At 57.0% G+C, this 23,623-nt stretch overlaps 1 protein-coding gene across 1 annotated transcript in view; it reads right to left on the bottom strand.

Annotated features, from left to right (window-relative positions):
- Positions 1-696: 696 nt before the first annotated feature.
- Positions 697-23,623, bottom strand: part of GLB1L2 (galactosidase beta 1 like 2) — a 39,881-nt gene continuing 16,954 nt past the window's right edge. The window contains exons 6-19 of the mRNA XM_005216620.4: positions 16,552-16,644; positions 14,955-15,036; positions 11,208-11,278; positions 9,290-9,374; positions 6,965-7,102; positions 6,510-6,590; positions 5,924-6,030; positions 4,785-4,925; positions 4,556-4,627; positions 4,297-4,375; positions 2,199-2,286; positions 1,904-2,015; positions 1,550-1,666; positions 697-1,421 (exon numbers count right to left, since the gene is read on the bottom strand). Of these exons, the coding sequence (XP_005216677.2) occupies positions 1,335-1,421; positions 1,550-1,666; positions 1,904-2,015; positions 2,199-2,286; positions 4,297-4,375; positions 4,556-4,627; positions 4,785-4,925; positions 5,924-6,030; positions 6,510-6,590; positions 6,965-7,102; positions 9,290-9,374; positions 11,208-11,278; positions 14,955-15,036; positions 16,552-16,644 (1,353 nt within the window). The 3' untranslated portion in view covers positions 697-1,334. The remainder of the gene's footprint in view (positions 1,422-1,549; positions 1,667-1,903; positions 2,016-2,198; positions 2,287-4,296; positions 4,376-4,555; positions 4,628-4,784; positions 4,926-5,923; positions 6,031-6,509; positions 6,591-6,964; positions 7,103-9,289; positions 9,375-11,207; positions 11,279-14,954; positions 15,037-16,551; positions 16,645-23,623) is intronic.

Here is a 23,623-nt window from a genome sequence, read left to right as displayed (position 1 = left end):
CTGGGTGAGCAGCAGGGCATGTCCTGCCTAGGTGCTTGGACAGACAAGCTGGGGTCACCGGGCAGGGAAGTCATGAAGATGGGTGGAGCCAGGGACCTCGCCCAGGAAGGGCTGCGTGTCAGGTGGCACAGGGCCATGCAGGGCATGCTCACTGCAGACCCCAGGCGTGCCCGGGTGGACTCGCACCCACGGGCCTCATGGGGCCCGGCTGGGGCCTCGGCTCCTGGTGCTCAGCTCTGAGCTTCCCGCGGAACACGGGGCAGGAAGGGCTGGTTAGTTTGGACGAGATCAGGACGTGCTCTGGATACCTCCCCGCTGCCCGCCATGGCCCACAGGTTCGTTTCAGTGAGCTCCACTGTCTGCCTCCAGCAGGACCACGGGGTTCAGCCCGCCGTGACCGTCTGCCCTTGACCCGGCTTGTGGGCCCGGGGGCGGCACACTGGTGCCCCCGGGAGACCTGAGCCGTGTCCCACTCCCGGGAGGAATCCGCCCTTGGACTGGGGCTATTACAGAAGAGCCTCCGTTGGTGGCAGAATGCAGGTCCGTGAGGACGCGCGCCCGCCGGCCCAGCCGCCTCCTGCCCACCAGACGGTCTGCATTCCCCACCAGCTGGGCTGACTCTGTGCCCAGCCCCACAAGCCCGTGTCTCAGCTCCCCGCACACAGACCCAGTCAGAGAGACACTGCCAAGCAGGCCTGGAATCAACTCTGTGGCTTTATTGCAACTCAGGGCAGTGAATTGGAGCCCCGCAGAGGACTCACCCCTGGGCACACCTGGGGGTCTGGATGCACATGTGGGAGGAGGCTGCCCGGCCCCGCCCCCCCCAATTCCCCAGAGCAGTGGCCTTTCCTCTCAGTGGATGCTTCGTCACGTGGAGCGGGGAGGGAACGAGTGGATGCAGGAGGTGAGGCCCAACTCTCAGATGCGACCCTGGGGAGCGCAGAGGAGGCCGCAGGCTCTGCACTGCACTGGCGTCCTCCCAGGATGGCAGAGAGACCTGGGCAGGTCGTGAAGGGACAGCGGGCTCCCCCCACCCTCCATGGACAGCACGTGCGCCCCAGCTCAGAGCTGGGGCCACAGGGACGAGGGCACGGCTGGGCCAGGGGCAGAGGAGCAAGCACTCAGGAGCCGGGCCCCACCAGCCCCCACAGTGAACAGTCCCCGTGTGGCCCAGGGGAGCGGGGAGGCGCTCCGGGAGGGAGGGCCCCTCACCCTCTCCTCGAGCCTCCGGTCCTGCAGGGCAAGGGTGAACTGCAGCCGCAGGCAGACTCCCAAGGGCGGCCGGAGCAGGCACAGGCCGGTCAGCGGTCAGCGGGGTCTCGGGCCTGGGCGGCTCAGTGCACGTACTCGTGCTGGCCCAGGTTGGGCGTGTCCACGAACTGGATTATCCGTTGTGCCATCTTCTCTTCAAAGACGATGATCTGGGGGAGATGGCCAGCCTGTCTCCGGGCGGAACGTCTGTCCTCTCCCTCCCACCCAGGCCCCCTGGGAAACGCGGCGGGGCAGGGAGGGCGGGGCTGAGGAGGGGTCCCAGGGGACAAGCCCCCACCTTATTTAAGCCTACGTCCAGCCAGGCGCCTGGGAGGTAGAGGGTCTCCTGGGGCCCGATGTTCCAGTAGCGGCCGAGGTTCTGGTTGTTGATGAACACGACCCCCTTTTCCCAGCCCTACGAGAAGCAGAAGGACGCATCAGTTGGCTGAACTCAAGAGTGACAGGAGCTCTTGCCTTCCGAGGGACCAGCCAGGACTGCCCCCAGCCTGCAGCTGCCCCCGCAGGGTGCTCGGCTCAGACTGGACCCCAAGTCTTGGCCCTGAGAAGCCCGCCCAGTGCTCTCCACCAGGGACGCCACGACGGAGTGCCTGTGGGCACACGCGGTGTGCACGCCCCGGTGGGGGATACACACCTCCAGCTTCACAAAGGTGTCATAGGGGGAGTCCAAGACAGACAGGGCTCCCAGGAAGAACGCAGGGAACATGGGCTCCTCCGTCAGAGGTTTCCACTTGTCTGCAGTGAACCTGCGGGCAGACGGACAGGGAGGGGCCCTTCACGGGTCGCCTGTGTCCAGAGCCCCCGCCCGCCCTATGGCCTGTGGCAATGGTTGGGGAGGGGGTCCCAGGGACCCCGGGGCGGGGCGGAGCAGGGCAGGGGCGAGGCAGGGCAGCGTCTTCTGCCCTCGGGTGGCATAGGGCGGGACAGACCTCTGCAGAAAGCTCCTGTCCATCTCCAGGCTGTAGATTTTGAATTTTTTCAGGGGAGAATCGTTCAGATAGACATTTCCAATGATACCTGTGGAAAGGGGTCAGGACACTGGGCGAGGAGGGCCGACAGGGGCCCAGCGGGCCAGGCACATACTTGGACTGCTTCCGGAAAGTTCCAGAAAAGACTCCCCTCCCCGGAGAGGCCAGCTCCCCAGGGGGCTCTTCACACACTAATTTCTTCCCTGCCATCCCAAAGCCCTGCGAGCCAGCGGGTGGAGTCTGCCAGCCCCAGGCTTCTGGGCCTTCTGAGGGCCCGCCTGGGCTGGCCTCTGTCTCTGGGCCTTCTAATGGGGCGCCCGGTGGCATCTGCCTCTGGGTCTTCTGGGGGTTGCCCGGGGTGGCTATGAGGGGGCCCGAGGTGGCGTCTGCCTCTGGGCCTTCTGGAGGGCACTCCCTTTGGGGTTGAGGCTTTCAATAGAAAAGGAGACCCAAATGACGGGTTTGACCAGGACATCTTAGCCTGCAGCTACTGAGGTCAGTGTTCTGCGGCCCAGATGGAGCAGACCAGTGACCCGGCCAGGGACCCCAGGAGGACGGGGGAGCAGGGGAGGCCATGGCTGCGAGCCTGAGGGAGGCCCCAGGGGTCTGGGGGGTTCTCATCCAGCTCCTATCTCAGACTGCATGAAACCCCGCGGGTTTGATAGATAAGAAGAGAGAGAAGGTTCAGAAAGCCCCCAGGACTCACCCCTCCAGGGTCCCTCAGGACTCACCCCCTCCAGGGGCTCCTAGGACTAACCCCCTCCAGGGTACCCCAGGACTTACCCTTCCAGAGGGACCCCAGGACTCACCCCGCCAGGGCCCCCCAGGTCTCACCCCTCCAGAGGCTCCCAGGACTCACCCCTCCAGGGTACCCCAGGACTCACCCCTCCAGAGGGACCCCAGGACTCACCCCTCCAGAGGGACCCCAGGACTCACCCCTCCAGGGGTCCCTAGGACTCACCCCTCCAGGGCCCCCCAGGTCTCACCCCTCCAGGGGTCCCTAGGACTCATCCCTCCAGAGGGACCCCAGGACTCATCCCTCCAGGGGTCCCTAGGACTCACCCTGCAAGGGACCCCCAGGACTCACCCCTCCAGAGGCTCCCAGGACTCACCCTTCCAGGGGGATCCCAGGACTCATCCCTCCAGGGGCTCCCAGGACTCACCCCTCCAGGGGGACCCCAGGGCTCATCCCTCCAGGGGTTCCCAGGACTCACCCCTCCAGGGGTGCCTAGGATTCACCCCTCCAGAGGCTTCCAGGACTCACCCTTCCAGGGGGACCCCAGGACTCACCCCTCCAGGGGCTCCCAGGACTCACCCCTCCAGAGGCTCCCAGGACTCACCCTTCCAGGGGGACCCCAGGACTCACCCCTCCAGGGTACCCCAGGACTCACCCCTCCAGGGTACCCCAGGACTCACCCCTCCAGGGGCTCCCAGGACTCACCCCTCCAGGGTACCCCAGGACTCACCCCTCCAGAGGGACCCCAGGACTCACCCCTCCAGAGAGACCCCAGGACTCACCCCTCCAGGGGTCCCTAGGACTCACCCCTCCAGGGCCCCCCAGGTCTCACCCCTCCAGAGGCTCCCAGGACTCACCCCCTCCAGAGGGACCCCAGGACTCACCCCTCCAGGGGTCCCTAGGACTCATCCCTCCAGAGGGACCCCAGGACTCACCCCTCCAGAGGGACCCCAGGACTCATCCCTCCAGGGGTCCCTAGGACTCACCCTGCAAGGGACCCCCAGGACTCACCCCTCCAGAGGCTCCCAGGACTCACCCTTCCAGGGGGATCCCAGGACTCATCCCTCCAGGGGCTCCCAGGACTCACCCCTCCAGGGGTCCCTAGGACTCATCCCTCCAGAGGGACCCCAGGACTCACCCCTCCAGGGGTCCCTAGGACTCACCCCTCCAGGGGTGCCTAGGATTCATCCCTCCAGAGGGATCCCAGGACTCACCCCTCCAGGGGCTCCAGGAACCCCCATCCACCCTGGAGCCCCTGTGGCACAGCCCCGTGCCCCGCGGTGCTCCTGTGGGGAAGGCCAGGTGGGCGGCACCAAGACCCACCTTTGCGCTGCTGGTCGATGTTGTCCCCGTAGTTGACTCTCCCGCAGTTCTCCACCAGGATCCTCAGCGTCGTGAACCCCTGTGGGCAGCACAGGGCGCCCTGAGGAAGCCCCAGCCGCCCCTCGGGCTTTCTCGGTGGCGCCCCAGTTCTCCCTGAACTCTGAGCACGGGACAGGGTCCCTGATCACAGAGCCACACTCACCCCACCTCTGTGGCAACCCCCAGTCCCGGCCCCCTTCCGGCCCCCGCCCGGACAAACCTGGACCGTGGGGATGACGATCGTCTTCTTCTTGTAGTCGAGGGTCCCCAGGAAGAACGTGTTCAGGAACACCTGCCCGAGGAGCAGGTGCGGGCCACAGCGTCGGCGGGGTCCTGGGGGTCCCGGCCCGGTACGCAGAGGGGAGGGCCCAGGGGTGGGGAGGAAATGGAGGCGGCGGTGTGGGGCCATCTCCACACGTGGGAGCATCTGGGTGCGGGGTTGCCCCTACCTGTCCCCGGTCACGCACAAGGGCAGTGAGGACGCCGGACGCAGTGATTGTGGTCTCGTATAGTGTGTACCCGAAGGACTGCCCGCTGCCCCCGTTGATCGGGAGGTTCTCCATGTTGACCGGGTGCTCCGAGGTGACCGGCTGCACGGACAGGAGACGGGGGTGAGGCTGACTGAAAGAGGCCACCTCGCCTTCCAGGGCGCGGGGCACAGGGTGCGGGCGGCCTCGTGGGGTCAGCACATGGGGCGTGGTAAGGATGACCGCTTTCTATTTGCTGTCACTCGGGCAAGTGCCACAGTCCTGTCTGATTCCTCATCAGGGTCAGGGGACAGGGACAGAAGGAAGCTGAGCACAGGGGCCTGGGGCTCAGGGTGGACCCCGCCTCGGCCCCCTTGCTCCTCCGTGCTCCTCCTCTGGCTCCCTGCATCCCCCCCCCTCCTCCGTGCTCCTCCTCTGGCTCCCTGCATCCCCCCCCTCCTCCGTGCTCCTCCTCTGGCTCCCTGCATCCCCCCCCTCCTCCGTGCTCCTCCTCTGGCTCCCTGCATCCCCCCCCTCCTCCGTGCTCCTCCTCTGGCTCCCTGCATCCCCCCCCTCCTCCGTGCTCCTCCTCTGGCTCCCTGCATCCCCCCCCTCCTCCGTGCTCCTCCTCTGGCTCCCTGCATCCCCCCCCCTCCTCCGTGCTCCTCCTCTGGCTCCCTGCATCCCCCCTCCTCCTCCATGCTCCTCCTCTGGCTCCCTGCATCCCTACCCCCTCCTCCATGCTCCTCCTCTGGCTCCGTGCATCCCTCCCCCCTCCTCCGCGCTCCTCCTCTGGCTCCCTGCATCCCCCCCCCCCCGTGCTCCTCCTCTGGCTCCCTGCATCCCTACCCCCTCCTCCATGCTCCTCCTCTGGCTCCCTGCATCCCCCCCCCTCCTCTGTGCTCCTCCTCTGGCTCCCTGCATTCCCTCCCCCCTCCTCCTCCCGTCAGCCTGTCCTCTGCACTTTGAGCTGAGGCCAGGGTGGAGCCCCGTGGAGACTTGTTCTCTTCATCCTCCAGCTCAGTAGCTGCAGGAAGCTCAGAGCGTCTGTGGGCCCAGCTGCAGTCCGCAGTCCGTGGCGGGGGATGAGGCCCTGAGCCCAGGGCCCAGCTTGCACTCACCAGCTCCAGGAAGTTCAGGGCATCCCACAGGGACACGTAGAAAGCTGGTGTCACTGGGTCATACGCCGTCTTGGGAAGAAGGTCGGGCGGGACGGGAAGAGGGGCCCCTGCACCACAAGCAGACGGTGGGCGTCCCCAAAGGACCCGACAGTCACTGCGCCCCCAGCCACCACTGGCCCCGGCTCCTGCCCACACACAGCAGAGCACACCCCTGCCAGCCACACAGAGAACCCCCAGGAAGATGAGGGCTGGACAGGGCTTGCTTCTCACACTCTTCGAAACATAGACACCTGTGAGGAGGTGAAGCTGGCAAGACCCCTACTCAGATGACAACAGTCGCTCATACTTCCCTGTCCTTTCTAGGAAGTTCCTGCACAGGGAGGTGGGGTGGGGTGGGGGAGGGGAGGATGGTGGGGGAGGGGAGGGTGATGGGGGACGGGGAGGTCGGGGGGAGGGGGGAGGACAGGGGGAGGGGAGGAGGAGGGGAGGACGGTGCGACGACGAGAGAGATGTGGGAGGATGGTGAGGGGGAAGGGGAGGAAGCCAGTTTCCTGAGGTCTCAGAGCAGCGGCCAGCATGCAGGTACCTGCCATGGAGCCGAAGAACTCCCGGAGCTTTGTGTACTTGGCCGTGTAGTCCCCAGCCTCCGTCAGCACTGCATCGTAGTCTGCGAGACACCAGACAGGCCCCAGGACAACGTCGCGGGAGGAGGCGGGCTCAGCAGTGGGCTCCTCGCCCCAGCAATGCCACAGGCAAATGCTTGACGTGAGCCGCCCGTCAGTCAGAATGCCACACACACTGAACACGTGGACGGCCCCAGAGTGTCCAGACCCCACTCGGCAGGCGGGAGGCCCCCAAGGGCCACCCCTCCTGGCCTGGGCTGTGCTTCCTTCCCCAGCCAACTGGTCTCCCACACCCTGGAAGCTTCGGTGACAGTCCGGACAAAACCTCGCCTTCACATGGGAGGTGCCAGCCGCTGTCCCCGAGGGACACCCCTGGAGTGCCCAGGAGTGCTGTGAGTGCCCCATCGGGGATACGCACCGTAGCTGGTGACATCGGGCTTGTAGTCCTGGAAGTGCATGGCTCCTCCGATGAAGCCGAAGTTGGTGCCCCCATGGAACATGTACAGGTTGATGGACGAGCCGGCTTTGACGATGGCCGACACCGTGTTCAAGACCTCTGCAGGGAGGGACGTCTGATGGCCAAGCGGTCACAAGCCCTGAGCCCCTGGGAGGCCCCTCACGGCTCCAGCCCGTGGCTTCCCTGACCCCAGCCGCAGTCCGTGGCCAGAGGCCCAGAGTCCAGTGCTCGGCTTTCAGTTCCCAGATGAGTCTGCCTGGGGCCAGGCTGCAGCCGGGGCCGCGCCCCCCACCCCCTGCCCAGGGGGCTTCGCCCGCTGCTCACCTGGAGGACCTGATTAGAGGCATGGTCTGAGCGCCCCCCCACCCTACTTGGGCTGGAGAACAAGCCCACCACACGCACAGGATCAGTGGAGGAGTAACATGCACGGTTAATGAACATCACATACAGTTTGAAACCCCTGCACCAGCTGAAGGAAAAGAGCTGAACAAGGCGCTGCTGTTTAGTCGCTGAGTCACGTCTGCCTCTCTGCGACCCCACGAACTACAGCCCACCAGGCTCCTCTGTCCATGGGATTCTCCAGGCAACAGCACTGGAGATGGTCGCCATTTCCTCCTCCAGGGGGTTTTCTGGACCCAGCGATTGAACCCACGTCTCCTGCACTGCAGGCAGATTCATTACCACTGAGCCACAGGGGAGCCAAGCAAGGCCCCTGTCAGACAGCAAATGTTACCATTATTGATTAATAACACTGGCTGTTGATGAATCTGGGGGGAACGGACATCTTTGACAGTCCTCTTCCTGGAGAAGATCACGCCCGCGTGAAGGAAGCAGTGCTAGCTGGGGATTCACCCCAGGGAAATGCCAGGTGCGCCCAGCTGACGTGCAGGGAGGCTGCCTGCAATGTGGTCTGTGAGCACAGACCCTGGACCTCCTGTGTTCCTGGCACGTTCTTTGCTGAGCCACCAGCGAAGCCCAGAAGCACCCAGGTCTTCAAAACGAGAGGTCACGGCGGGGGCGGTCTCTGCATCCTCCACAGCAGTGGGGGCGTCCACATCTCACAGCGCAGGAAGCCGGGCTTCTGGGCCTCTCACATCTGCCCGCACCTGCCCACACCTCCACCTGCCCACACTCGCCCACACCTGCCCACACCCTCTCACACCCACCCACACCCATACCTGCCCACACCTCCACCTGCTCACACCCGCCCACACCTCCACCCGCCCACACCCACCCATACCCGCCCACACCTGCCCACACCTGCTAACACCCGCCCACACTCACCCACACCTGCCCACACCTGCTCACACCCACACACACCCACACCTGCCCACACTCGCCCACACCTGCCCACACCTGCTCACACCCACACACACCCGCACCTGCTCACACTCGTCCACACCTCCACCTGCCCACGCTTGCCCACACCTGCCCACACCCGCTCACAGTCACCCACACCCACACCTGCCCACACTCGCCCACACCTGCCTACTCCCACTCACATCCACTCATACCCACACCTGCCCACACCTCCACCTGCCCACACTCGCTTACACCTGCCCACACCCACTCACACCTGCCCACACCCACACCCGCTCACACCCGCCCACACCCACTCCCATCCGCTCATACCCACACCTGCCCACAGCTCCACCTGCCAACACCTGCTCACACCTGCCCACACCCACACCCGCCCACACCCACTCACACCCGGCCACACTCACACTCGCCCACACCCACACCCGCCCACACCCACTCACACCCGCCCACACCCACACCCGTCCACACCCACTCACACCCGGCCACACCCACACCCGCCCACACCCACTCACACCCGCCCACACCCACATCCGCTCACACCCACTCACACCCGGCCACACTCACACCTGCCCACACCCACACCCGCCCACACCCACTCACACCTGCCCACACCCACACCTGCACGTGCACGCAGAGTACAGACAGAGAACGCCTGCACTACACACATGGACACGTCTGTTCTGGACTCTGGGTTTTTGTCTCCTTTTTACACACGTCCTGTGTCGGCTGGATGCCAGTGACGGTCATTCATCACTACTCCAGAACTATTACAAAGATCCCAGAGGGGTGTCTGACTGCTCCTTCCCCTGTCGAGACAGAGGACTCTGGACGTTCTCAGGAGCTGCCTGTGCGCACAGATGCCCAGAGTGCCACATGGCAGCCAGTTCACACCATCGGCAGCTCCTCTGGAGCTCAGTCCTGCGTCAGAGGCCAGCACAGGCTGCACGGGGTCCGCCGAGCACCCACCTGAGGAGTCCAGGATGTAGTGGGGGCCACCCCACGAGTCAAACCAGCCCGTCCAGTACTCCATCACCATCTTGGGCTGACTACCCTGTGCACCAAAGGGAGTAGTTAGCTGGCACCTCCGCCCGCCCAGCCCTTCCTCAGCCACATGCTGACCTTCGAGGGAGCTGCCCAGGGGCTGCACCAACACCGCCCCAGCTCCCGGCCCCACGCACCTTCCTCCCTCCCACAGGGGGCGCTCCTGCAGCTGGCGGCCTGGCGGTCAGGGTCCCCGGTGCACATGCACCCCCGTTCCATCTGGGGACCGCAGAATCATGGTCCACTGAGATGGTCCTGACCGCGCCACGGGAAAGCCATGGGCTCAGCTTCCTCCAGGCTGCCCTCCTCCCAAGGGGACACTCGTACCACATTTGGGTCACTAACGAGGGTCGCTAGTCACACAGGTCAGCAGTCTCCCCTGCGGGGAGGAGCTCCAGGCTGAGGGCCAGGGCTGGACTTCGGCCGACAGCCCAAGTCACTGTGGCTTGGGGCTGGCTCAGCACCAACTGTGCTGCGTGCCCTGACCTGATTGCCGGGGGCCTCTGTCCTGGAATCTGTGTCCTGAACTGGAGAACAGACGCACAGCGGCCAGTGACAGGGCTACTGGGACAGTCACACGAGACAAGGCAGCTGGAGCTGTCAGCACACACGGCCCAGCCCTGGGAGGCGCCTGGAGATGCCCACATCCACCCTCCGGTCACTGGGCACAGACTGGGGCTGGCGGGGTGCGTGTGAAACCCCTGAGCACCAGACGGGGCCTCTGACCTGAACCGGGATGGGTCCACGGCCCCTTTCTGGAGGAAAACATGCAGCTGAGCAGCGGGCAAGAAGCCACTGGTGCTGGCGGCGGGTGCAGTGGGCAGGCTAGCTGGCCCTGAGCCACCTCTCCAAGTGCAACTCCATGGTGCCCATGGGGAGCACAGCTGTCCTGGGTGCTCCCCAAACATCACCCACTTGATCCTCCAGCGGCCCTACGAGTCAGTTCCAGCACAACCTCCACTTCCCAGAAGAAGGAGGAGAAGCTGAGGGTCACAGCACCGTCTTTTCCTAGACGACCTTGAGGGCGACTGTATACCTCGCAGGGCTCTTCCCAAGTGGGTCTCAGTGTCCCTGAGGGCAGAGGCCCTGTGGCCTCAGAACCCTGCCAGCAGGCATGGCACAGGGTGTGGGAGGGAGGGCGGACGGGGCTGGTGCCCACCTGCGCACCTCCCTCCCTCCCGCCATCCTGCCTCCTCCCTGCCCATCCCTCCAAGCGTGGGGCGGGGCCAGCCCTGGGGACCTCCCACTGCCCAGGGCTCCTGTGGATGAGCCTCTGGACCTCACCCCTGCCTTCCGACAGCAGCAGCTGGGATGGGGGTGCCCCAGCACCCCACAGCATCTGTGCTGGGTCAGGGGCAAGCCCTCCAGCACCCTAACCCCTCCAGGCGAGGGTCTCAGAGAGGACACCCGCCCACCCGCACTAAGGCAGGGGAGGGCGGCCTTGAAGCCTCATCGTCCGTGAGGGCCACTCCACGCCAGCCTGATAGGCCGTGCCCCCAGCCAGCTGAAGACAACAGACAACAGCCTTTCTGGGCCCCGAGAGTCCCGGCGGGTCAAGGCCAGACCCAGGCAGTGAAGCACCTTCCCCACACGGAGCACGTTGGGGGCTCACTGAGTCCATGGAGCTCTCAAGTTCCAGGCCTTCAGAAAGGCCCCCTTTCTCATCAAGAGGCAGGAACTCACCTCCACACACCTTCTGGCACCAGGCTCCCCTCCCCAGGGGCAGGCAGCATGGGGCGGGGTGGGCCGTGCATGGGGAAGGGGGCAGAGCTGAAGGCCGAGCCCCGTGGTCCCCCCGCCCACTGAAGCCCCTGACACTGACCCAGGCTCAGCGCGCACGCACCTGTGCGCCCAGCAGGATGGTGGTGAACAGCTGCAGCTCCGACTGTGACTGGAGGTTGATGGTGGCCAGCACTGCGGGCAGGAAGGACACAGGGGACAGCGATCACCCCTCGCCTGGAGGGCTGAACACCCCTGACGTCCTCAGCTCACCAGCAAGTAGACTGACCCTGACACCGTCTCCAACCGCCGACCAAGAGTTTAGTTCCTCTGTCGCCAGGAGACTTGGCTGGTTCATCTTGGAAATTCCACCACTCAGCACAGACCTTACAGAGATCTGCTCACTAAGCAGCTGTGTTTGACTTACATAATTTTCACAACCTGAGCGTGCACTTCCTTTAATTCCTCCTTCGCAGGAGCCCGCAGTCTGACGTTCACTTTGCACCCCCAGCCTCCAGCACTGGGTGACCATCTAAGAAGACTCCCCTTTTACGCCTTAGAGGAGGGCTAGTGTTCTGTCCCATCCCCAGCAAGAGTCCCCACGGCTTCCCACCAGGGAAAAGCGCACCGAGAACACTGTGTCATGTTTGACCCAGGGGCATGGACTCGGCCAGCCCTCAGGCAGACTTTGGCTCCGAGGCTCTTGCCTGCTTCCTGTCCCTGGACAGAGGGGCCCACGTGCCCTGGCCTGAGCTCTGCTGTGCCCAGGAAGATGGATGCTCATTGGGTGGTCTCCTGTGGAACGTGAGCCCTGATCACGGGGCTTCCCTGGAGATCTGGTGGGTAAGACTGTGCGTCTCCTGCAGAGGCGCAGTTTCCATCCCTGGTCGGGGAAGGAAGGTCCCAGGGGCCACGTGGTGAGTTAACAAAAACCGAAAAAGAGATCTTGACAACACTGGAGAGCAACTTAACTCTAATAAAAAACTAATTAAGTATTTAAAAAGCCAAACATCAGCTGGGACCCCGGGAGGCCCACTTGCTATGGAGAAGACCCCACATCCGGAATCTCCTCACCTAACACGAAGAGCCACACTGACAGGGGGCCAGTCTGAACCGGCCCAGCAGAAACCTGGGAGCCACAGGTCAAACCAGCCGAGGGAGCCCTGCACCTTCTCCATCCCACCCCCTCCAGAGCCAGAGAATAAGAAGGAGGGTGAGGAGGGGCGGGGCGGCCAGAGACTCGCAGAGGGCATGGTACAGGGAAACCTGGGGAGCCAGGAAAGGGGCAGGGGGGTCGTAACCAGCCTGTGAGAGCAGAGGTGATGACCCACCACAGCCCAGTGGCCCCCTTCAGCCACCTCTCCCCTCACCCCATGCCTGGCCCCCTAAGAAAGCCAAGCCCCAGAGGTCCGAGCACTTGCAGAAGAGGAAGCCCAGAAGATGGCTCCTGCACCTTCCTGCCCCCAGATTCTCATCGTGTCAGCCCAAAGGTTCCCTCCAGAGTCACTTAATCCTGTGAAAGTCACCCCCAACACCCACACCTGATTCCCCTGATTGGAACGGCCACCTCAGTCCAGTCACCCCACAGGGAAGGGCACTAGTCACAGCCACTGGCAAGCAGGCCATCAGAAAAGAAATACATTCAAGAAAACGTGGTGCAGGAAACACAAGGATGGGGAGAAGGTGGTTGAGGAAATTGCCCAGAAAGTAGAAGGAAAAGGAGAAAACAGGCAGCTGGAGAGCCACACGGTGCAGAGGGTGAACACGTGCCTTGGACCCACAGAGGACGGAACCAGAGAAGAGGCGGGACTGCACAGCAGGGAGCAGCAGCCTCCAGGACTGCTCTGTCCAGCCGACAGCCGACAGAGAGCCAAGGAAGGCGGGCTCCGCAAAGGCACAGGGCCTGAGTCACAGCAGCATGTGGAGAAAATGACGGACGACACTTCAAAGTCCCCAGACCCGGACTCCAGGGGACCTGGGCCACCATCGGGCCAGGGACACAGTGAGGGCATCGGACTAGATCAGGTTCCGACAGGCACAGGCGTCTTAGAACACCCTGATGGGAGCTCGAAGCTGCTGGTCAAGTGTGTAAGAGACACAGAGAAGAGGAGGGACAGAAAAAACTTTGAAAGAAAAGGAAAACCAATGGGTGGTTACACTGGAAGCGAGCTGGCCATGAACACCGTCCAGAACAACGATGGGCTGCCCGGCCCGTGTAAGGACCTTTACTCAGGCCCCAAGCATCGTGCCCATCAGGACAGTGGTGGGGGGACGGCTGCACCCGGCAAAGCTGCGGGGCCAGGGCGGCAGGAGAGAGGACTTGACGTGCACACTACAGGGCTCTCTGTGCAGGTTGTTTAGAATCACGGAGGCAGAGCCAAAGTGAAAGGTAAACAGCTCAAAGTGGGCACCTCGGGGCGAGGGCCGCGGAGGCTGCACCGCGTGTTTCTTTCATTGTTTTGTTTTGAGTTTTTGTTGGGGGATAACCGCTCCACAATGTTGCTGGTGTCTGCTGCACAACAGCGTGGATCAGCTGTAGGTATACACATGCCCCTCCCTCTGGGCCTCCCTCCCGCGGCCCCCTACCCATCCGTGGGTCTTCACCAAGCACCCAGCTGAGCTCTGTGCTGCACACAGGTTCCCGCTCACTGCTCTATTCATGCGTGCTTCTGTATAAACCTCAAGGCTAGCCTCTCAGTTCATGAGCATTTCCAAGATTTCTTTCACCTGGTGAAAGTCTTGCTTTAATCTCATTTAACTAACTGAAAAAAATCATTCTAGGCAGCAGGTACGGGCCAGGGATGGGGCCGTGGTGGAGGGGAGCCCCGTTGTGGAGGGGAGGGGGCCACGGTAGAGAGGCGGTGCCGTGGGTGGGGTCCGTGGTAGGGGCAGGGCCCACGGTGGAGGGGTGGGGCCGGGCGGGGCCCGCGGTGGAGGGGCGGGGCCCACGGTGGAGGGGGTGGGACCCGAGGTGGAGCGGGTGGGGCCCGCGGTGGAGGGGCGGGGCCGGGGCGGGGCCCGCGGTGGAGGGGCGGGGCCGGGGCGGGGCCCGCGGTGGAGGGGCGGGGCCGGGGCGGGGCCCGCGGTGGAGGGGCGGGGCCGGGGCGGGGCCCGCGGTGGAGGGGCGGGGCCGGGGCGGGGCCACCAGGGGCCCCGGAGACCCCGCACCCGCCGCCCAAGACTCCTCTGTGGTCCCCGCGGCTGAAGCGCGCTCCGGGGCCCGACGCCTCAGCCCAGGGCCCGGGTCCTGTTCCCAACCGACGAGACAGCGCCGCCGCATGGGCCCCTCGGGAGGCGCGCCGGGAGGGGCTGCCCAGAGGTGCCCGAAAGCCAGTGAGAGAAGAGGCCCACGGTACCGGGTTGGAGGCTGCGGGCACTGCACGTGTCACTCGGGGCCACTGCGGCCTTGCAGAGGGCAGCGTCGGGGAGAGAGGACCACGGCCCTCGGGCGAGCAGAGGCGCTGGGAGCCGTGAGCGTGGACGCAGGGAGCGCGGCGCCGGCAGAGACCGCCGCCCCGCGGGGACAGGCCGGGCTCTCAGGAGGGCACGGAGAGGGCGCGGCGCAGGGAGACCGGGGCGAAGGCCTCTGCTCCAATAGGAGCGGCTGGCGGGGACCCAGCACCAGGAGAGGGGGGTGCCCACAGGGCCTGAGGACCGAGCTGCGAGCGAGCTGTCCCTGACGGACACCAGCCCGTGGTCTGCCTGGCCTCTTTGGGGACCCTGCTGGACGCCCACCTTGCTGTCCCGCGTCCTGCCATCCGCGGGGCCCTGGGTGTCCCTGGTGCTCCACCAGTCCGCCCCTCCAGCGCCGAGCACGCAAGAGCTCAGGCCAGGGCGCCGCCCCCACCCTCAACGGCCTCCTGGCAGGTACCTCCGTCCAGAACACCGCTCTTCAGGCCGCCCTGGTTGTCTGAGGTCAGGAGCAGCTCCGCGATCCCCCGGTCCTGCAGGGCCTGCGAGGGGGTCAGACAACAGACTGTCCTTCCTCACACCTCCCACCACGTCACACTCTGACCTCTGCCCGGACCAGGCCCTGGGGCCGGGAGAAACATGTGTCCCAGGAGCCCAGCCTCCCCTGGGCTTCGAGACCAGGCAAGCGTCCCTTTATGCACCCCATCCCAGACACCAGGGTCACCACCCAGTAAGAGAGACAGCAGAGCAGCTTCCTTCCCTGCAGCCCGGGGACTGGGGAAGCCTGGCCCAGCCCCACAGGCACAGGAGAACAGGCATCTGGGGCTCTGGCCCAGGGGAGTCTCAGGGTGGAGCTGCGGCAGAAGACGCCCCGCTGGCCTGAGCCTGCCCCAGACAAGGACTGAGCTCTCCCCATCTGGCTTCAAGAACAGCACCCTCCCCGAGGCAGCCTGGCCCCTCTGCAGGGGAGGAGGGGGACACTGGGTGAGGACCTCCGAGCATCTGCAGGGACGGGAGGAGCCCCCAGATGGATATGACTCTCCCCGTGACAGCAGGGGTCACCCAGGACACCGGGGGCCGGAGAAGCTCTCATCAGATCAGCTGGAGGCACTGAGGCTTTCTCCACGCACACGGGGCCCGACCCTCCCAAGTACAAAATGCTGGTGCCAGTGATGTCATCACTGTCCTGTGTGCTGACCGCTCGCTGGATGCCGGAGCAGCACTGAGTCTGCGACTTGACTGCACATACAGTTGGGACAGGCAACCCTCCCATCAGTCCCAATTCACAGAAGAGAGCAGAGGCGTAGAAAAATGGATGCATCTGTTCCAGGTCTCAGCTGCCAAGCATGCTGGAGCAGCACTGAGCCTGCGACTTGACTGCACATACAGTTGGGACAGGCAACCCTCCCATCAGTCCCAATTCACAGAAGAGAGCAGAGGCTTAGGGAAATGGATGCATCTGTTCCAGGTCTCAGCTGCCGAGCGAGAGGAGCCAGTTCTGAGCAGCTGTTATTCAGTCACTCATCGCAGCCGAGGCTTTGCAACCCCATGGACTGCAGCACACCTCTGAGTAGGAACCTGTTCTTTTCGGTGTCACTCTGGCCCTGCCCTTGCCTGCTCTGCCGCACACTTGGTCAGGGGCTCCAGCCACCCGCACGCTGGAATCGGATGTCTGAGCTCCACCCCAGAGACCTTTGCTTAACAGACGGCATATGGCCCCGGGGCACAGTGAGTTTAAACAATTCCCAGATGGAGCCAACATGCAGCCGAAGGAGGGGCCGCTGCTTTGAGTGCTGGGGTCAGATCAGCAACCTCCACCTCCAAGAAGGCCTCCAGGGTCCTGTCAAGGCAGTTCCGTTACTCTCAGCCCCCGCAGCACCATATGTACCAAAATCCCTGTTAAACTCAGCCAACGGAGGGCACAAGTGAGGACCCTGTTGCAATCAAGGTCTGGAGAAAGGATTTACTGCTTAGTAAACGGTGCTGGGTGACAGGCCCACACATCACACTAGAGCCCGTGGAGGGACTGCGCAGAGGTGAGCTGAGCTGACTCTTACCTTCTTGATGTAAGGCATGTAGGCGGGGTCTTTGTTGTAGGACCCATACTCGTTCTCCACCTGCACAGCAATGATGGGTCCCCCGTGCTTGTACTGAGAAAACAGAGAGCAATCAGAAGCTGAGGGTGTAGTGGGAACCGTATCAACTAACGCCACCGCACTTATCACCAATGACAGCAAAACATCCCATTCAAAAATGCAAGTCTCAGAAGGTCTGATATACAATTGAGTGACGTCAGTAAGACAGGGAGAAGGAAGCTCCAGGCCTTTGTCTCCCTAGGGAAATAACAAAAAAACAACTGCACCACTGACTAAAGTAACTTTATAGGAGCTCTGGAAACAAGCCAAATGTTTAAGCAAACAAGTGAACATCCAGTCAAGAAAAAGACACATTCAAAACGGTAGCACATTCCAGGATTTTGCTCACCTGTGTCCCACCTACTCCCTGGAGTAGCAAGGTGCAGTCAGAAGGACACAGCCTGAGTTCCAGCCCCCTCCGTCAGGACAGGAGGAGCGAGATGGAACTTGTTTGCAATGTTCTGGGCTATTTGTGGGCTCCCTAGAGAACTAGTTTCTGTCTCATCTGACTTGGAGATCAGACAGAAAATGTTGGTACGGTTTGGACCTCAGGCTGGAAGCTGCAAAAGGCAGCGATGGGTCACAGCCTGTAAACATTTCAGGGGGACTACAGACCCGTGGATGCCTGGGAGCAAGGGATTACAGGCAGAGGAATATGATAGAATATCTAAGGCCACAAGAAGAGTCCAGGGTGAGACTCTTGGAGAAATCAACATGTAAAAGCAGCTGGGGGAATTTTTTTTTAAACTATACACACAAACCAGACAGGATATATACCAAGAAAATACCTGAGAAGATCTCAAGCCTGCATCCCAGGCTGATCTCAAGGCTCAGGAGCCCACTAAACACTAAAGGTCTTTCCAGAAGACTGAAACGCTGGGAGAGGGGGGACGTCTTTACAAATGCCTAACTCTAACCCTCCAAAATAAGGCATACAAAGAAACAGGAAAACGTAGCTCAAAGAACAAAATAAATCTCCAGAAACAGTGTCTAAAGGAACTAGAAATGGTCTCTAAAGAAACACACACGCTGAACTTAGAAGACAAAGAATTTTAAAACAACTGTCATAAATATGATCAAAGAGCTAAAGAAAAACATGGACAGAAATCAAGGCAAGGACATATGGACAAAGTGAGAATATCAATAAAGAGACAGAAATGATTTCAAAAAGAACTAAACAGAAATTCTGGAGCTGAAAAGTACATTGTCTAAACAGAAAAATTCACCATAGGAGTTCAACTGCATATTCAAACAGGCAGAAGAAAGAGTGTGCAAACTGGACGACAGGTCATGTTGAATTATTGAGTCTGAGAAACAAAAAGAAAAAAAAAATAAAAACAAGGGAAGAGGTCCTAGGAGACTTTATGCAAATCAGTAAACAGACAAATACACTCACTATAGGAAGTCCAAAAGGAGAAAAAAGGGGCAGAGATCCAAGCTTCAGTGAGATCCAAGTAACATTAAACCAGAGACCCACAGCAATACGTATTATCAAACTGTCAGAAGACAGAGAGAGATTCTTGAAAGGATCAAGAGAAACACAACTTGGCATGTGCAAAGGATTCCCAACTTTGCAGAACATTTGGTCCTGTCCAAAACATCCATAAGATATTCAATCCATAAGACATTTGGTTCATATGACATTCAGTTCATGCCAAAAGGTCTTTGAAATCTAGTTCTACCCAAAATGTCCATGAGCCTCTTTGCCCCACACTAAATAGCTTGGACCTTTGAGTGTGGACCGAATGTCTGCTAACCATCCCCAGTGAGATTACCAGCGGATATCTCATCAGAAATCTTGCAGGACAGATCCAGTAGGATACTATATTCAAAGTACTGAAGGAAAAAAACTAGCAACTGAGATTTCTCTATGTGGCAAAACTGTCCTTCAAAAATAATGGAGAAATTAAGACATTGTCAGACAAATAAAACCTGAAGGAATACATTACCACTGCTGCTGCTGCTAAGTCGCTTCAGTCGTGTCTGACTCTGTGCGACCCCATAGACGGCAGCCCACCAGGCTCCCCCATCCCTGGGATTCTCCAGGCAAGAACACTGGAGTGGGTTGCCATCTCCTTCTCCAATGCATGAAAGTGAAAAGTGAAAGGGAAGTCGCTCAGTCGTGTCTGACTCCTATCGACCCCATGGACTGCAGCCTACCAGGCTCCTCCACCCATGGGATTTTCCAGGTAAGAGTACTGGAGTGGGGTGCCATCGCCTTCTCCAATGCATGAAAGTGAAAAGTGAAAGTGAAGTCGCTCAGTCGTGTCCGACTCCTATCGACCCCATGGACTGCAGCCCTCCAGGCTCCCCCACCCATGGGATTTTCCAGGCGAGAGCACTGGAGTGGGGTGCCATCGCCTTCTCCGGCATTACCACTAGACTTGCCTTATAGGAAATGCTTCACAGCGTCCCTCAGGTTGAAATGAAAGAATGCTAGATGAGAACTCAAAGCCAGGTGAGAATGTAAACTTCCCTGGGAAAGTTAAATATGTGAACAAATATATAATTTTAGTTTGTAACTCTATTTGTTATTCTTTGCAGGAGTTAAAAGACAAGTATATAAAAATAATTATGGGTCTATATTAATTGTTACACAATATATAAAAATACAATTTGTGATAGCAATAATATAAAGAGGACGGAGCTGTAAAAAGTAGAGTTTTTGTATGTGATCGAAATTAAGATAGTATCAATATAAAATAGAATGTCATAACTTTAGGACAGTGTATGTAATCCCCATGGTAACCAAAATATCTGTAGAATATACACAAAAGGAAATAAGAAGAATCAAAACTTGTTACTTAAAAAATTCAACTAGTAAAATCTGCTGCAAAAAAAATATCAACTAAATACAGAGGAAGGCAGTAATGAAGGAAATAAGGGAGAAAAAAGCTATAAGACATACAGTAAACAAATAACAAAACAACAAAAGTAAGTGCATCCCTATCAGTAATTACTTTAAATATAAATGTATTAAACTCCCCAATCAAAAGACAGATTTTCAGAATGCATAAAAAAGCAATACCTAACTATAGGCTGTCTACAAGACGCTCATGTTAGGTCTGTGGACATACATGGGTTGAAAGAGAAAATACGGAAAAAGATATTCTGTGCAAATAGTAACCAGAAGAGAGCGGGGGTGACCATAGTAACAAGCAACACGGACTTTAAGGCATAAACTGTTAGAAGGGAGAAAGAAAGACATTATTTAGTGTACACAGGTGTATAGATATTCATATTTGCACAACAATAAAAGGGTCAAAATAGAGGGGGCAATAATTATAAACATATATGCACCAAACACAGAGCTCCAAAGTAAATATTGGCAGAATTAAAGGGAGAAATGCAACTCTATAAAAACAGTACACGACTTCAATACTCCATTTTCAGTAGGATAACCAGACAGAAGATCAAGAAGGACACAGAAGACTTGAACAACACTGCAGACAAGTGAGACCGGACCTGTGTGTACAGAACACCCCACCCACCAGCAGCACAACACACTGCCCTCAGATGCACGTGGACCACTCTCCAGGACAAACCGCAGGCCGGGCCATACGGCACGCTTTAACAAAATTTAAAGCTGAAATCATATAAAGTATCATTTCCATTACAGAAAAGATGAAAGTAGAACCCAACAACAAAAAGGAACTGGAAAAGTCACAAGACTGTGAACGGTTTAATCAGTGTTAATCAGTGACTCGAAGAAATCTCAGGAAACCTAGAGAATATCTTGAGACAAATTAAAATAAAAACACAACATACAAACTTGTGAGATACAGTGGAGGCACTATAAACACTTTAAAATAGAAGAAAGATCTCAAGTCAGTAACCTAACTTTTCGTCTTAAGCAACTGGAAAAGAAGAAACTAAACTCAAAGGGAACAGAAGGAAGGAAATAAGAAATATGAGCAGGGGGAAAAGAGAAGATTAGAAAAACAATAGGGAAAAAGCAACCAATCTTTTCTTGGTTCTCTGAAAAGATTAATAAGATTGACAAACCTTTAGTTACAGTAAGAAAAGACTCAAGTAGAAACACACAACAGGCCAAGACTGAATTGTGAAAAAAGAAACATCTGAACAGATTTACAACTAGTGAGGAAATTTACACCAATCTTTCTCAAATTCTAAACAGTTTGAAAAAAGGGAACACTTCCAAATTTACTCTATTTACCAAAGCCAGAAGAGTTAACAGGGAAAGAAAACTACAGACCAATATCCCTCATGAATATTGATGCAAAAATCTTAAGCATAATACTAAAAAAATCAAATTCAGCAGCATACTAAAAAGATTATACACCATGAAAATGTGGAGTTTATTCCTGAATATAAGGACGATTCAATAAAATCAATGTTATATACCACATTAATGAAATGAAGGTTAAAAAAAAAAACAAAACACAATTACCTCAAATGATGTTGTAAAAAAGCATTTCAAAAATTCAGCATGATTTCATAATAAAAATACTCAACAAATTACTAATATAAGGAAACTATCTCACCTTTAAAAAGGCTATAATGTGAACAGCCCACAGCCAGCCTCATACTCACTGAAACCTTTTCCTCTGAGATTAAGATTGAGACAAGATTCCTGCCTTTACCACTTCTATTCAACAAGGTATAGAGAGTGTTAGCTAGAGCAATTAGGAAAAAAAGAGTGAAATAAGTCATCCAAGTTGGAAAGGAAGATGCAAAATTATCTCTTGTTTGCACACAATATGATCTTATGAGTAGAAAACCATGAAGATTACATACAGATACAAACCTGTTAGTTCTAGTGACCAAAACAGCAAATCCGCAGGATATGAAGCCAATGCACAAAGAATTCAATGGTTTCTATGCACTATCAGTGAAAACTTCTACATACAATAGCATCATGAAGATTTAAATATTTAGCAATAAATTTAATCAAGGAGGTAAATCTTACACACTGAAACCTACAAAGTGTTGGCAAAAGAAAGAAGATGCCAATAATGGAAAGGTACCCTGTGTTCATAGACTGAAAGATTTACTATTATTAAGATGTCACTACTACTCAAAGTAACCTACACAGTCAATGCAATCCTTGTCAAAATGCCAGTGTTTTAAAACAAACAGAAAAAGGCATCATAAAATCCACATGGAATCTCAAGAGACTCTAAATACTCAAAACAACGCTGGAAAAAAAGAACAAAGTTAGAGGTCTCACACTTTCTGACTTCAAAACTTACCACACAGCTACGGTAATCAAAACGTGTGGTCCTGGCCTCAAGACAAATATATAGACCAATGGAATAGAATAGAGAGCCCAGAAATAAACTCACACGTATGGTCAAAGGATTTTCTCCAAGGGTGGCAAAACCTATTCAATGGGGAAAGGACAGTCATTTTTCTCAACAAATGATGGCAAGAAAACTGGATATGCACATGCAGAAAACAAAGCTGGAGCCTTACGTTATGCACACCAGCTGAAATGCTTAACTCAGAGGAGACCATAAACCGGAATGGGAGAGCAACACCATGAAACTCTAAGAAGGCGCCACAGGGGAGAAGCGTCGTGAAATTGGAGTTGGCAACGATTTACCTGAAGCACAGGCACCACAGGGAAAAACGAGACGCACTGGACTTACGAACACCCTCAGAGTGAACACCCTCAGAGCGGGAGAAGATATTTACAAGACATACATTTGATAAGATACTGATAGACACTGAAGAAAGAACTCCTACAACCACAAAAACACACAGACCAACTAACAAATGGGCAAAGAATTGGAATAAACATTTCTCCAAGGAAGATATATACATGGACAGTAAGGACATGAAAAAATACTCCACATCACTAATTATTAAGTAATTCAAATCAAAACCACAGTGAGATACCACTTTACATCCATTAGGATGGCTTTTATGAAACAGACAGAAAACAGCAACTGTGGGCCAGGGTGTCAAGAAATCAGAATTCTGTGCATTGTCCATGAGGATGTAAAATGGTGTGTTGTGGAACACTTAACTTTTCCTCAAAACTTTAAACACAGAAAAACCATGTGACCCAGCAAAACCACTTCTGGGTGTATATCCAAAGGAAGTGAAAGCGGACCCAAACAGATATCTGTACCCCATGGAGGAGGGCATGGCAACCCACTCCAGTATTGGCCGAGGTCCAGCCCCGGCTGATCCAGGGTATTCCAAGGGGAGACGGCGCTGGCGACTATTTAAATATTCATCAAAGATATAAAGAGTAATAGAATGAGGATAGCTCAGTAGGAAAATTCAGTGGAGAAAAGAGGCTGAGTAGCTTGGTTACGCGGAAAATCAATATAACCTGTGACACCAGGTTAGCTCTGACCACGGAGGCCGCAGGCGCCCTCTCGAATAGCGGAAGGTGCCCTACCTTAGACACCTTCTCGAGTGGGTCTTAGAAGCCCAGGCAAATAAATGGTCGCAGAGGACCTCCCCGCTCCAGATGGAGACTCAGCTGGAAATTGAGAAGAAAGAATGACATGGGGAGACCAAGCTTTGGTGAGCAAGGCCTGTAGCTTTATGTTCAACAGGGGTTTTTATACCCTAAGTTACACATAGAGGATAATAGGGGATGCAAAGTCAGCAGTCTTTGATCCTTATCAAAAACTAGGGTTTCTTTCCTGCAAATTTATCATATACAAATGGTTTAGGTGATTTACATCAACTTCTGGCCAGAAGGCTGATTAACATTTTATGACTCTTGACAAAGGTTTGTCAACCATAAGACTTATTTTCTCTAAGAGTAATTATTCTAAGGTTTGGCGCCATCCTCCGAAGGTGTTAGATAAAATTGCATTCCTATAGGGCGGATGTGTAATGGGTTTACAACAAAGGAAAGAATTTATTACCTTAAGGGTCTAACGTTGCTAGCACCAAGGCCACTACTTAGTTTTTCTACATACCAACTATATTAATTAATATACATTCAAGGATACAATACAGGGGATGTGGAAACTTGGCAGCAAGCACTGGCTCATCAATGAAATCCTTT

The sequence above is a fragment of the Bos taurus genome, chromosome 15 (genome assembly GCF_002263795.3).
Source record: "Bos taurus isolate L1 Dominette 01449 registration number 42190680 breed Hereford chromosome 15, ARS-UCD2.0, whole genome shotgun sequence".
Classification (NCBI taxonomy): domain Eukaryota; kingdom Metazoa; phylum Chordata; class Mammalia; order Artiodactyla; family Bovidae; genus Bos; species Bos taurus.
This window is presented reverse-complemented; position numbering and strand designations above follow the sequence as displayed.